Source organism: Myotis myotis, unplaced genomic scaffold (assembly GCF_014108235.1).
Source record: "Myotis myotis isolate mMyoMyo1 unplaced genomic scaffold, mMyoMyo1.p scaffold_m19_p_19, whole genome shotgun sequence".
Taxonomy (NCBI): Eukaryota; Metazoa; Chordata; class Mammalia; order Chiroptera; family Vespertilionidae; genus Myotis; species Myotis myotis.
In genome coordinates, this window is record NW_023416323.1 from 209,594 (window position 1) to 223,251 (window position 13,658).

Consider the following 13,658-nt stretch of genomic DNA (forward strand, 5'->3'; position numbering starts at 1 on the left):
CAGGGGCTTGGAGGGGCCTCCGGGAGGCGCGGGAAGGCCTGTGCAGGAAGGAGACCTCAAGCAGACATTCTTGGCGGCCAGATCGACAAACTTTAATAGCAGAGGAGATGGCAGCCCAATACACGGGGTGTCCCCAGGGCGCCAGGCAAGGAGATGAACGGACTCCCCTCTGGTGGAAGCTGCAGGCATGTGGTCCTGTGGACTTTAGCGGGGGCCCAGGTCCTGGGTGCTGGCACTGAGGGTCCGAGAGGCCTCACTCAGGTGCTGGTTGGGGAACTGGGGACAGGCACAAGGGGTGGCTGACGGGAAGGCGAGGGCAGGACACACCTGCTCCAGCTGCACTAGTGCTACCCACCCTGACTGCCAGCCTGCCCACTGCAGCGGTTGTATTGCTCATTCTCCTGTACCTCATGTCCATCCCCTGACCCCCAAGTAAAGCCCATCCATCCATTCTGTCCTGTGGTCCATTCCCATCTACCACCCCTGGCTCCCAACGCCAGCCTGTCCCTTCCCTCCCCTTGCCTGCCAGCATGGCCCCCATTCCACCCTTGACCAGCTGCCCCTGTCTCTCCTCACCTGGGCCCCAGTAGCCCTGGCACCACCCACATGCAGCGTGCTGAGGGACACGGCTCTCTTCATCCTGCAGAGGGAGCGAGTGAGTCTGGGAGGGCCTGGCTCCCGCCCTGGGAAGACCTCTCTAGAACCGGGTGTGACTATGTCAAGGGGAGATGGGAGCCATGGAAGGTTCTTGAGCAGGAGAGGGGGAGCTGCAGATATAGGGGCTCTTCACTGACCTGATCCAACACTCACCCGGCTGCTCCCGCCGCCCCCTCGCCTCTGAGACGGGAGACCAGCTTCTCGCTTCCGCGCCGGATGGACTCACGGAGCTTGGAGAAGGAGCTGCTCCGGCGAAGGGTCTGGGAGGCGCCGGGCACAGTCAGTCCCCACGCCCCATCCAGCCCCCCCCCCCCCCCCCCCCCCCCCCCCCCGGGAGCCGAGCAAAGCCCGTCCTCACCTGTTGTTCCGCGTCACCAGCCCTGCCTGTGCTGGGGGCTCCTGGGGAACAGACGGGGGCATTGTGGGGGGGACGCTGAGAGGGCCGGGGGGGGGGGGGGGGGGAGGGGGGCGGGGCTCACCGAGAGGGGCGGGCAGGTCCTCGGTGCTGAGGATCTCCTTGTACAGCTCTTCCGCTTGCTGGTACTTGTTCTGCTTCAGGTAGGCTGAGGCCTGCGGGGGTGTGGCCGGGTGACCTCGGCTCCGCCCCGGGAGCTCCCGCACTGGACCAGGCACAGCCCGGCCGCTCCCGCCCAGGCCCACCACTTCCTGCCTCAGTGGCCAGGGCAGGGGGCCTCCTGGCTCAGCCTGTTCCCTGCTCTCCTTTGTGCCTCTGTTTCCTCATCTGCAAGATGGGGCCACAAGAACACCTACCTCCCAGAGTCCTTTGAGAAATGGGTGGTGCGGCCCTGACTGGTGTGCTCAGTGGCTAGAACACCAGCCCATGCACCGTAAGGTCCGGGTTCAATTCCCGGTGAAGGGCACGTGCTTGTGTTGCAGATTTGATGCCTATGTGTCTCTCACATTGATCTTTCTCTCTCTTCCCCCTCCCTCCCTCCCTCCCCTCCACTCTCTCTTAAAAAACACACACAAAAAAAAACAATGGAAAATATATCCTCAGGTGAGGATTAACAGCAGCAAATGGACGGTGCAGGGGAAGCACTAAGGGATCCAAGCTCAATAAACGCCTGATGCTGTTCCCGCTCCGGCCCGTCTCCGGCTTCTTTCCTGGGGGCTGTCCCTGGCACCAGACCTGGTTCCTGCCGCTTCCGGTCTCACCAGCTGGGGTCTCGGAGCCCCTTCTCCACGGGCCTGGCGAGGGGCTCCTGGCCTCTGCCTCCCACCCTGCACGTGCCCGTCCCCACCCAGGGCCTCACCAGGTTGTTCTTGGTCTTGGCCACGTTGGGGTCGTGGGGCCCGCCCAGGGCCTGGTAGATGCTCAGGGCCCGGGCGTAGTGCCGCTCCACCTCCTCGAACTTGCCCTGGTTCTGGCACAGCAGCGCCAGGTTGTTGAGCTGCTTGGCCACGTCCGGGTGGTCGGCGCCCAGGACCTAGGGGTCATCGGGATGGGCAGGCCGTGTGACGCCATCACCGGGGTCACGCGTCGGGGGTCACAGCAGCCAAGTGGAGGATTGCACGGGGGTGGGCAGAAGTTACACCCAACTGGAGCGTCCTTGGGTCAGAGGTCACGGTGGTCCAGAAACCACCTGGACCTTGGGATGCAGGTTCAAATGACTCTATCAAGGAGGGGTTGTACCAGGTTGGGGCACAGAGGTGAGTTAGGAGAGGTCAGAGTCAGGAGTGAAGGTCAAACGGAGGGCAGGCAGGTCAAGCACGGTGGCTCCTGGGAATGGGTGCTCTAGGCTTAAATTGTTAGCTCACAACACCCCGTGAGGCGGCATAAAAGGTCAGGGCTCACAGGTTTGGGGCCACAGAGCCACAGAATTGAACATTTCAGGGTCAAATGGGAGGGGCCTCGGGACAGGGCGCTGGGCAGGGCAGGGCAGGACCTTCTCGCGGATCTCCAGGGCGCGCTGGCACAGGGGCTCGGCCTCCCGGAACCGCCCGCGCTTTCCGTAGAGGACGGCCAGGTTGTTGAGGGTGGCAGCCACCTGCGGGGCCGGGGAGGCAGGTCAGGGGTAGGAAGGCACAGCCCCGGCCTCCCTCCCTCCCGGGCCCCACTCACGGCGGGGTGCTCGGGGCCCAGTGTCTGCTCCCGGATCTGCAGGGCGTCGTGGAGCAGGTCTGTGGCTTCCTTGTACTTGTTCTGGTCCCTGTGGGGCAGTGCAAGGATGGAGGGGTCAGCCGGGGTGGGGGAGCAGGGGCCGGGCTGACCCAGGCACAGTGGCACCCTTTGGGGGTCCCTTCTGGGTCTCCCCACACCTACTAGGTCTAGCACCTCCAGAGCACTGCCCAGCCTCTGGCCACCCCAGGAATCGTCCCCACTCTGTTGGGGTCTCTGTCACCCACAGTCACTGACTCCTCTTTGCCTGGGTCCACGCGGCCTCCCCAGATCTGTCCCCCTCCCCACCACCACTCCAGCGCCCCAGCTGACACCAGGATCCCCGCTTCCACCCAACAGTGGCTCCCGCCCCTGCGGCCCCTCGGGCACAGCGGGCGCGGGCTCACCGGTACACCAGCGCCAGGATGTTGAGCATGGTGGCCACGTCGGGGTGGCAGTGGCCGGAGCTCCGCTCCAGGTCCTCCAAGGCCTGGCGGCACAGCGGCACGGCCACCTCATAGCGGCCCTGGCCCGCGTACTGGATCACCAGGTTGTGCAGGGTCCGAAGGCGGGCCGGGATCTCGTAGCCCCCCTGCTGCGCCGCTGCGGCCCCCGCCGCCTCAGGACCTGGGGGTGGCAGGTACCCAGTCACTGGAGGCCTCCCGTCCCCTCACAGCCTCACACGAGGGACATGCCCCGACCCCCAGGGCTACAGCTGCCCTGGGGCCATGGGCCTGCACTGCCTTCTGAGGTTGGGATCCCAAGCTCCTGGGATGTGAACACAGGCACCTACCGCCAGCCTCACCGCGCAGTCGCCCCCACGGCCACCTGCTCCGTCCTCCTGACACCCCGCCTGACCCCCCAACCCCTGCTCAGAGGCCTCGGGGTCCAGCAGTCCCTCCCCAGCTCAGCCTTTCGTCCTCCATGGCTGAGCTCCCCGTCACACGGACCCACACCCACCTCTCCTCTCCTCCTCCTCACTGGGGAACAGGGAGGCCAGGCTGTCTCGGCGGCGGGGGGACTCGGGCTGCTGCGGAGAGGACAGGACGTGGGGAGTCACGGTTGGGAATTAGTTTCAGGGATGGGGGTCCTGAACCCCAGGGTGGTGGTCAGGGGCCTCGGGGTGTCCCGAGGGCTTGGTGAGGGTCTGCAGGAACAGCTGAGGGCTTCTGCGGAAGTCCAGTGGGTTGGGGGGTCTCTGAGGGCCTCGGACACTGGGCCCCGTGGCGAACGGGGAGCCATGGGTATCTAAGGAGGGCCGGGGCCCTGGCGCGTGCTGGCCCCCGGCCCGGCCGCGCACCTGGCTGTCCGCAGGGGGGTCATACTGGCGCAGCTGCCCCAGGAACTCCAGGTGGCTCTTCTCCTCCTCCAGCTGGGCCACCGCCTCCTCGCTGGCCCGCAGCCGCCGCTGCGTCTCCTCCAGCTCCTCCCGCAGCCACACGTTCTCCTGGGCCAGCCGCCGGGCCTGCGCTCGCAGCCGCTGCTTCTCGGCCTCCAGGGCGCCCACATGCGCCGACAGGGCCAACAGCACCTGCCGGGGGTAGGGGGTCGAGAGTCAGGGGCCCGGTCCCTACCCTGCCAGACACCCCCGCCCCAGCCCAGGACCCCCCAGATTCCGCAGAGAGCCCTCTAGGCGACTCCGAGGGGGCACAGAGGCCGCCAGGGACAGACCCAAATCCTGCCCAGGGACCCCTCTGATGTCACCCAGGCACACAAATGATGCCCAGGGACTGCACGTCCCCCCATGTTCCCCCAAGTGTCCCCGGGACCCACAGTTCTATGGAAGGTTCAGGGGTACTTGTCACACTCAAGGGCCCTGCAACGCTGCCCAGGTACCCCATCTCTGGCCTAGAGTCCCCCTCTCCCAACCTGGCTCCCCTAGGTCTCACCTACCCCAGGCTTCACCGCCCCCATACATGGCCCCTCCTCCCCGGACCTCCCCCCAGAGCTGGACCCCTCATACCTGGGCTTCACCCAGCCCCAGCTCGATGGCTTCCAGCGAGTGGCTCACCACCTGCTGCTTTTCTTCCAGCAGCTCCAGGCCAGCGCCCGGGCCCGGGCCTGCCAGGGCCTCCGCCAGGTGGCCGGCCAGGCCCCGGTGCTCTGCACGGAGGGCCTCCAGCCCCTGCACCACTTGTCGCGTCTGCCGCACCAGCTCCTCGGGGCTCAGGCGCTCTGGGCCCAGCCCCACGCCTCCGGGGGCTGCCACCTGCACGGACATTGCTGCTCCTGGGGGGCAGCCAGGATTGGGGAGTCACAGCCAAGGCCAGGCCAGCCGGACCCTCAGGCTCCTCGCCATTTGGGCCAGCAGGGCCCCTCCCAGCTACCTCCCTTTCGAGCCATCCCGCCAGCCCTCTGCCTCCCTACCCTCCTGCTTCCCGCCAGCACCCTGGTCCACACCCAGCCCGGCCAGCCCGCAACTGGGAACATTCTAGTCTACCTTTGCCTGTTCTCAGCCCTGAGAACAACTCCAAAACCCACGTATGACTAACCCAAAGAGGGCAACGCCGGTGTGTGGCCGCCCACCCGCCCCGGCTCACCTGGCCCGTCCTCAGCACCCCAAGGGCCCCGGGTCCCCTGGCCCCGACCTCCGGGCTGTGTGACCGGGAACGGGAGGCGCCCTCCTCCGCTGGGCGTGTGGGGCGGGGTGTGTGGAGGCGGCAGCCTCACTGTGAGCTCATTCTTAGGGTGTTTTTGTTGCGAACCAGTCAGACCGCTGGGGCTGGGAGGTAGGGCAGGAGGCGAAGGCCGAGGGGCTGGGGTGCCGGAAGCAGAGGTGCCTCTAGATGGGGGGTCGGCGAGGGGGACCCCATGTGTGGGCTCCCGGGCCCTGAGGAGCTGACAGACCCTGAAGGAACAGGGGTCCGCCCTCCACTGCCGACAGGCCCAGCCAGCCCAAGGCGTGTTGGGACACACATGTGACAGGCGTGGCCCATGGATGTCACTGGCCATGTGACAGCTGAGGGTCTGAGGCCCAGATCGTAACAGGTGGGGGTCTTACACGTGGTACCTCGTGTGGCTGTATGTGGGTGACAAAGCCAGTGCACAGTGGGTGGTGCCTCTGGAGCCCTCACATACACACTCACACACATACACACTCACACACACACACTCATACACATACACACACTCCTCTCAGAAACACAACTCACACCCTCCGCAGGGGTTCTTAGATATACAGCCCGGCCAGCATGGCTCAGTGGTTGAGCATCGACCTATGAACCAGGAGGTCACGGTTCAATTCTGGTCAAGGGCACATGCCCGGGTTGCGGGCTCGATCCCTGGTGGAGGGTGTGCAGGAGGCAGCTGATGAATGATTCTCTCTCATCAGCGATGTTTCTATCTCCCTTCCTCTCTGAAATCAATACAAATAAAAACAAAAAGAAATACAAAGTACGACACATTCTCCTCTCAGAAATATAACACATTCTGGACACTCTCTTCCTCCTCGAAAACACACCACACGCATCCACTCTTTCCTTTCAGAACACAGCACCCTGACGCGGGCAAACACCCATGCGCTCCCCTCTCGGAGACAGCCCAATGCGCTGGTATGCTTTCCCCTCAGATATAAAAGCCAACACACAACACGGAGACGAACTCTCTCGCCCGCACTCGGACAGTCCCGCCAGCAGCCGGCCCCCACTGCCTGCCCAGCGCCCCCTCCCTGCGCACACGCTCCCAGATGACGGACTCGTCACCATCTTCCCCCCTTTCTCCAACACCCCAACCCCTTGCCGGGCTGGCCAGGGATGTGTGCCCCTGCACGTGGCACACACAGCTACACACCCCGAGCGCCAGACATGGGTGTGCAAATGGCCCCTGAACTCACCCAGGCTGTCACAAGTGGGTGCGCAGGCCACAGACGGCGGTGGAGACGCCCAGAGGCAGTGCCACAGTTTCCGACACAGCCTCTGAGGACACTTCACTCAACCACTGTCCAGCCCCCACGAGCAGCCCCGCCGTGCCTGCACCTGCTCGCAAGTTCACACTCATATACACGGAGACCCGCGGTCAGGGCAGCATGTGGTCCTGTGGGACTTATGGACCACAGGCTCTCATCACCCTCAACGGATACGTCTGCGCATGTGTCAGTCCCTTTCCACATGTATGTGTGTGTGTGTCACACCATCCTTAGCCTCACACCTCACACACAAGCCCCAGACACAGCCAAACACAATCACACAAGTTTGAGAGCCATTTGACAACCACAACCAGGACTCGCACCATTTCGCTGATTTATACAACCTCACGCACAATCTCAGGCAGCTAAGCCGAATGCTCCACACACGGCCTCGCCGGCATCACCCACCGCCCGAATGACGCCCACAGTAACAGCCACAGCGAACGCACAGCCGCCCAGCACGGGGGCTGTTCCCACAACGCACACCAGCTCCCACACTCACACGGTCCCCCAAGCAGCAACCCCCCTTCACGTGCTCAGCCGTGTGCATAGCCCCATAGTCACACCCCACACGGCCATCCTGTCGCACACCCCCCTGCCACCCTCCCATTGTACAGCCCTGCAACCTCTTGTTCACACTCACACTTAATTCTATAAGCAGTTCAACTTCCTCCCATACACACAGCGCACACATGCAGGGCGTCACAAACACCGTCAGAGGTAGCCCACATTTCCACGTCATTCACACAGTCCCTGTACGCCCTCCCATGGCCACGCGAACAGTTCATCTCCCCTCTACACCCACACCTACAGCCTGACACCATCTCTGCACACACCTGAGCCTCCTACACCATCACACACACCTGAGCTTCCTACACCATCTCACACACCTGAGCCTCCTACACCATCTCACACACCTGAGCTTCCTACACCATCACACACACCTGAGCCTCCTACACCATCTCACACACCTGAGCTTCCTGCACCATCACACACACCTGAGCTTCCTACACCATCACACACACCTGAGCCTCCTACACCATCACACACACCTGAGCTTCCTACACCATCACACACACCTGAGCCTCCTACACCATCACACACACCTGAGCCTCCTACACCATCACACCACACCTGAGCTTCCTGCACCATCACACACACCTGAGCCTCCTACACCATCTCACACACCTGAGCTTCCTGCACCATCACACACACCTGAGCTTCCTGCACCATCTCACACACCTGAGCCTCCTACACCATCTCACACACCTGAGCTTCCTACACCATCTCTGCACACACCTGAGCCTCCTACACCATCTCTGCACACACCTGAGCCTCCTACACCATCTCATATACATGAGCTTCCTACACCATCACACACCCCTGAGCTTCCTACACCATCACACACACCTGAGCTTCCTACACCATCACACACACCTGAGCTTCCTACACCATCACACACACCTGAGCTTCCTACACCATCACACACACCTGAGCTTCCTACACCATCAACACACCTGAGCTTCCTACACCATCACACACACCTGAGCTTCCTACACCATCACACACCTGAGCTTCCTACACCATCACACACACCTGAGCTTCCTACACCATCACACCACACCTGAGCTTCCTACACCATCACACACACCTGAGCTTCCTACACCATCACACACACCTGAGCTTCCTACACCATCTCACACACCTGAGCTTCCTACACCATCTCACACACCTGAGCTTCCTACACCATCACACACACCTGAGCTTCCTACACCATCTCACACACCTGAGCCTCCTACACCATCTCTGCACACACCTGAGCCTCCTACACCATCACACACACCTGAGCCTCCTACACCATCTCACACACCTGAGCTTCCTGCACCATCACACACACCTGAGCTTCCTACACCATCACACACACCTGAGCCTCCTACACCATCTCACACACCTGAGCTTCCTACACCATCACACACACCTGAGCCTCCTACACCATCTCACACACCTGAGCCTCCTACACCATCACACACACCTGAGCCTCCTACACCATCTCACACACCTGAGCTTCCTGCACCATCACACACACCTGAGCTTCCTACACCATCACACACACCTGAGCCTCCTACACCATCTCACACACCTGAGCTTCCTACACCATCACACACACCTGAGCTTCCTACACCATCACACACACCTGAGCTTCCTACACCATCACACACACCTGAGCTTCCTACACCATCTCACACACCTGAGCCTCCTACACCATCTCTGCACACACCTGAGCTTCCTACACCATCACACACACCTGAGCTTCCTACACCATCTCACACACCTGAGCTTCCTACACCATCACACACACCTGAGCTTCCTACACCATCACACACACCTGAGCTTCCTACACCATCTCACACACCTGAGCTTCCTACACCATCACACACACCTGAGCTTCCTACACCATCACACACACCTGAGCTTCCTACACCATCACACACACCTGAGCTTCCTACACCATCACACACACCTGAGCCTCCTACACCATCACACACACCTGAGCCTCCTACACCATCACACACACCTGAGCTTCCTACACCATCACACACACCTGAGCTTCCTACACCATCACACACACCTGAGCTTCCTACACCATCTCACACACCTGAGCTTCCTACACCATCACACACACCTGAGCTTCCTACACCATCACACACACCTGAGCTTCCTACACCATCACACACACCTGAGCTTCCTACACCATCTCACACACCTGAGCTTCCTACACCATCTCTCACACACCTGAGCCTCCTACACCATCTCACACACACGCACACGCTATCTCCATATGCGCGCTCGCAGGCAAGAGGTCCCCGTCAACTTACCCCTGTCCAGCCAGCCCAGCCCCGTGCACCCCAGCTTCCCAGCAGGGCCACCCCCCTCCTCCTAAGCCCCGCCCTCGCTCCTGTTTACCTGCGCACGGGGTGGGGGGGTGGGGGGGTGGGGGGGGACGCGGCCCCAGCTGGGCCTCCAGAGCCCGGCGAGCCCCAGGGCGGGGCAGGGGGCGTCCAGGGGCCCGCAGGCCGGTCCCCGTCGCCAGGCCAGCGGGCCCAGCGGTGCGCCGGGCCCAGCCTCACCCCCCGCCCCGCCTCCATCCTGCGGCCCCCGGGGCCCTCGCCCTGCACTCCCGGCGCCCACCTGAGCGCGCCGGCTCCGGGTCCCACGCTGCGCGCTGCACCGGCCGTGTCCCGAAAGCCGCGCGCACCCCGCGGCTCCCAGCTGCGCCCCGCGTCCCGGGCCGCGGGCGGGTCCTCGAGGGGCGGGGCAGCCGGAGCTCCGCCCCCGCAGGTGAGGCCGGCCCCGCCCACCGCCCGGGGAAAGGTTAGCCGGTGGCGAGGGCCCCGCGGAAACCGCAGCACCTCCGGGCGCCCAGCCCGCAGCCTCCAGGGCCTGGCGAACCTGAGGATGAGTGCAGCGTGCGCCAGGCCTGGAAACGGGGCTCGGTGATCCAGAACCTCAAGAACTCGGAATCTTGGAAACTTTGGGTCCCAGGCCCGGGGCCTTCTTGCAGTTTCAGCCGCTGGGCCTTTGCCTTGGTTGCGACTCCAGCCTGGACCTCTCTTCTCATACATGTCACCATTTGTCTGGTCTCTTCGCAAAGGCCGCTTCCTCCGAGAGGCCTCCCCTGATTGCCCCTCCTAAATGACAGCCTCCCACAAAAACGCTGCCTCCTTTCCCTTCTTGATTTGGTTCACAAACTTTTTAGGGCCTAAATGATATATTATTTCATGTCATATATCACATTATGACGTTACAGCACGTTATTGTGAGGGGAGGTGATGTAATGGCTAAAATTTGGGCTCTGGGTTCAAATCTCATTGCAGCACTTAGCTGTGCAGGTCTTGGGCAAGTAACTTAACCCCCCTGTGCCTCGTATTTCCTCATCTGTAAAATGGGGATAGTCAAAGGCCGTGAGGATAGGATGAGTTAATAAATGGTTAGGAAGCATTTAGCAAATATTAGCTACTGATTGCATGTATGATATTATTGTCCCCACCTCTCCCCCCAGAATGTCAGCTCCTGAAGATAGGGCTCTGTATGGTCAGCATTGTCTCTTTTTTAAAAAAAAAAATTTTTTTATTGATATCAGAAAGGGAGAGAGAGAGATAGAAACATCAATGATGAGAGAGAATCATTGATCGGCTACCTCTTGCACGCCCCCTCAATCCTACTGGGGATCGAGCCCGCAACAGAGGCATGTGCCCTGACTGGGAATTGAACCGTGACCTCCTGGTTCATAGGTTGATGCTCAACCACTGAGCCATGCGTCTGGGCAGCCCTGTAACTTTTTTTTTTTTTTTTTAATATATTTTATTGATTTTTTACAGAGAGGAAGGGAGAGAGATAGGGAGTTAGAAACATCGATGAGAGAGAAACATCGATCAGCTGCCTCCTACACATCTCCTACTAGGGATGTGCCCGCAACCAAGGTACATGCCCTTGACCGGAATCGAACCTGGGACCTTTCAGTCCGCAGGCCGACGCTCTATCCACTGAGCCAAACCGGTTTCAGCAGCCCTGTAACTTTTGATTGATTGATTGATTGATTGATTTCAGAGAGAGAAAGAGAAGCATTGATTTGTTGTTCCACTTTTTCTTTTTCTTTTTTAAGAAGGCAGAAATGGATCAGTAGCTGGAGAGGGTTGTAAGATCAAGAAACTCCGTACTTTTTAAAAAAATTTATTTATTTATTTTATTTTTATTATTTTATTTTATTGATTTTTTTACAGAGAAGAAAGGAGAGGGATAGAGAGAAACATCGATGAGAGAGAAACATCAATCAGCTGCCTCCTGCACTCCCCCTACTGGGGATGTGCCCACAACCAAGGTACATGACCAGAATTGAATCTGGGACCCTTCAGTCCTCCGGCCGGCACTCTATCCACTGAGCCAAACCGGTTAGGGCTTATTTATTTTAAATATTTTTACTGGTTTCAAGAGGAAGGGAGAAGGAGTGAAAGAGAGAAACATCGATGAGAGAGGCACATTGATCAGCTGCTTGGTGTACACCCCCTACTGGGGATCGAGCTTGCAATCTGGGCATGTGCCCTGACTGGGAATCAAACCCGGACGGGACTTCTTGGTCCATGGGACGATGCTCAATCGACTGAGCTATAACAGCCTGGCTGTTGTTCCACTTGTTTATGTATTCAATGGTTGATTCTTGGGGTTTTTTAAAAATACTCTTTATTGATTTTTTTTTTTTTTTTTTTTTTTTTTTTTTTTTTTTTTTTAGAGAAAGAGGAAGGGAGAGGGACAGAGAGAGGCATGTACCCTGACCAGGGATGGAACCCTCAACCTGGCCAATCATGCCTACGTTCTAACCACCTGAGTTATCCAGCGAGGGCCAGCACTGTATCTTTAGCACTAGAAGAGATGACGCAACGTAGGTGCTCAATAAATGTTTGTTGAGTGATTGGTTAACCGAATCAAGTCCTAGAAACGTAAATTGGTCCAGACAGGGCTCACATGTTCTAGCGTCACAGAAAATGGCTCAAGGCGAGCCTTCCTGAACCCCTGCAGAAGACGGGTCCCTGCACTACAGAACGTATCCAGCAGGGGGCGCTGCTGGCCCGTGGACCAGGCCCCAAGCCGCTTCATACCAGTTCTCCACGCCCCAGTGCACAGGCTCCCTCCTTTGGGAGCTGTCTCTGACCGCCACAGGCTTCCTGAGGCGTCCCTTCTGGGCTCCTGCAGCCACCTGGGACCCACATCCCAGCCCTGCCCACTGCGGGTCATCGTCCCCCACGCTGGACTCACTATTGTGTCCCCAACACCAGCCAAACACAGGGAAGGCACTCAGCGGGCGGGTGCTGGTTCAACGATGGAAACCAAAACTCAGATTCGCAGTCTAACTTCTCCAGATGAGGATGGTGATGATGATTTTGTTCACCTTCACCAGAGGATACTTTTTTCATTGCTTTTCAAAGGGATTGGAAGGGAAGGATGGAGAGAGAGAGAGAAACATCGATGTGAGAGAGGCATATCGACTAGTTGCCTCCCGGACTCACCCGACGAGGGGGACAGGGCGTGAACCCACAATTCAGGTACATGCCCTTGACTGGGAATCGAACCCGAAAACCTTTGGTGCACAGGCTGATGCTCTAACCACTGAGCACACCTGCCAGGGCTCCAGACTTTTAGGGAAGATGGTGTAAGGGGGCAGCTGAGCCCCTCACTCCCAACTCTTTTGGCCTCAGGACACTGGGCGGTGGTTCTGGACCCGCCACACCCTCGTTAGGAGGAAGTGCAAGGCCTGCAGCCAGGCGGCCCAGGTGCAAAGCCCTGCTGCGTCATTCGCTGGCGGTGTGACCCCTGAGCCAGGAACTAACCTCTCTGGTCCTTACGTTCCTGGTCTGTAGCACAGGACTCACAAGGGCAGCCTCCTCTGTGACGCTGTCGTGGGATTAATGGGTAATCCCTGTGAAAGGCTTAGCTCAGAGCATCGCATGGAAAACACTGTGTGTGTGGGTGCGGGTCGGGGCCTGTGGGAGGGAGTTGGAGCCAGGTAGATCTGAGTTCAAATTCTCCTGTTGTAGCCCAGGCAGCGTGGCTCAGTGGTTGAGCGTCAACCTATGAACCAGGAGGTTACGGTTTGATTCCTGGTCAGGGCACACGCCTGGGTTGCAGGGTGGATCCCCAGTGGGGGACGTGCAGGAGGCAGCCAATCAATGATTCTCTCTCATCATTGATGTTTCTATCTCTTTCGCCCTCTCCCTCTCTGAAGTCAATAAAAATATACTTTAAAAAGAAATCTCCTGTTGCCATTTACTTTCCATGTAACTTGGGGCAAGCAATGATTTTCTGAGCATCTATTTCCTCATCCTACATAATAAAAGGCTAATATGCAAATTGTCCCCTAGGGAATTTGACTGACTGGGAGTTCGGCCACCCGCTATGACATGCGCTGACCACCAGGGGGCGGCG

General features: G+C 59.5%; 1 protein-coding gene across 5 annotated transcripts; it reads right to left on the reverse strand.

The window, feature by feature from the left end:
* Positions 1-67: 67 nt before the first annotated feature.
* On the reverse strand, positions 68-9,982 carry KLC3 (kinesin light chain 3). Of its 5 annotated transcripts, none has more exons than XM_036345963.1 (13): positions 9,870-9,982; positions 4,740-5,005; positions 4,077-4,307; positions 3,737-3,806; positions 3,184-3,403; positions 2,741-2,828; positions 2,565-2,666; positions 1,932-2,105; positions 1,137-1,227; positions 1,016-1,056; positions 811-917; positions 577-640; positions 68-276 (listed from the first exon to the last, which is right to left on the reverse strand). In XM_036345963.1, exons 2-13 carry the CDS (start codon positions 4,995-4,997, stop codon positions 205-207), a joined length of 1,518 nt encoding a protein of 505 aa, XP_036201856.1. In that variant the 5' UTR covers positions 4,998-5,005; positions 9,870-9,982; the 3' UTR covers positions 68-204. The 5 variants fall into 5 exon arrangements, 4 of the variants coding, with proteins under 4 accessions (XP_036201856.1, XP_036201857.1, XP_036201858.1 ...); XM_036345964.1 differs by lacking the exon at positions 9,870-9,982 and adding an exon at positions 5,317-5,609 and having other exon boundaries at positions 3,737-3,803; XM_036345965.1 differs by lacking the exon at positions 9,870-9,982 and adding an exon at positions 5,317-5,608 and having other exon boundaries at positions 577-641; positions 821-917.
* Between the last annotated feature and the right edge of the window lie 3,676 nt (positions 9,983-13,658).

What these genes read in the sequence shown, in the direction of transcription:
- KLC3 (XM_036345963.1), bottom strand. Translation starts at nt 4,997, where the DNA reads ATGTCCGTGCAGGTGGCAGCCCCCGGAGGCGTGGGGCTGGGCCCAGAG. An exon ending in TGGGCCCCGAGCACCCCGCC is followed by an intron (nt 2,667 to 2,740) that starts GTGAGTGGGGCC and finishes CCGGCCCCGCAG; the next exon opens with GTGGCTGCCACCCTCAACAA. An exon ending in GGACCTGCCCGCCCCTCTCG is followed by an intron (nt 1,057 to 1,136) that starts GTGAGCCCCGCC and finishes TCTGTTCCCCAG; the next exon opens with GAGCCCCCAGCACAGGCAGG.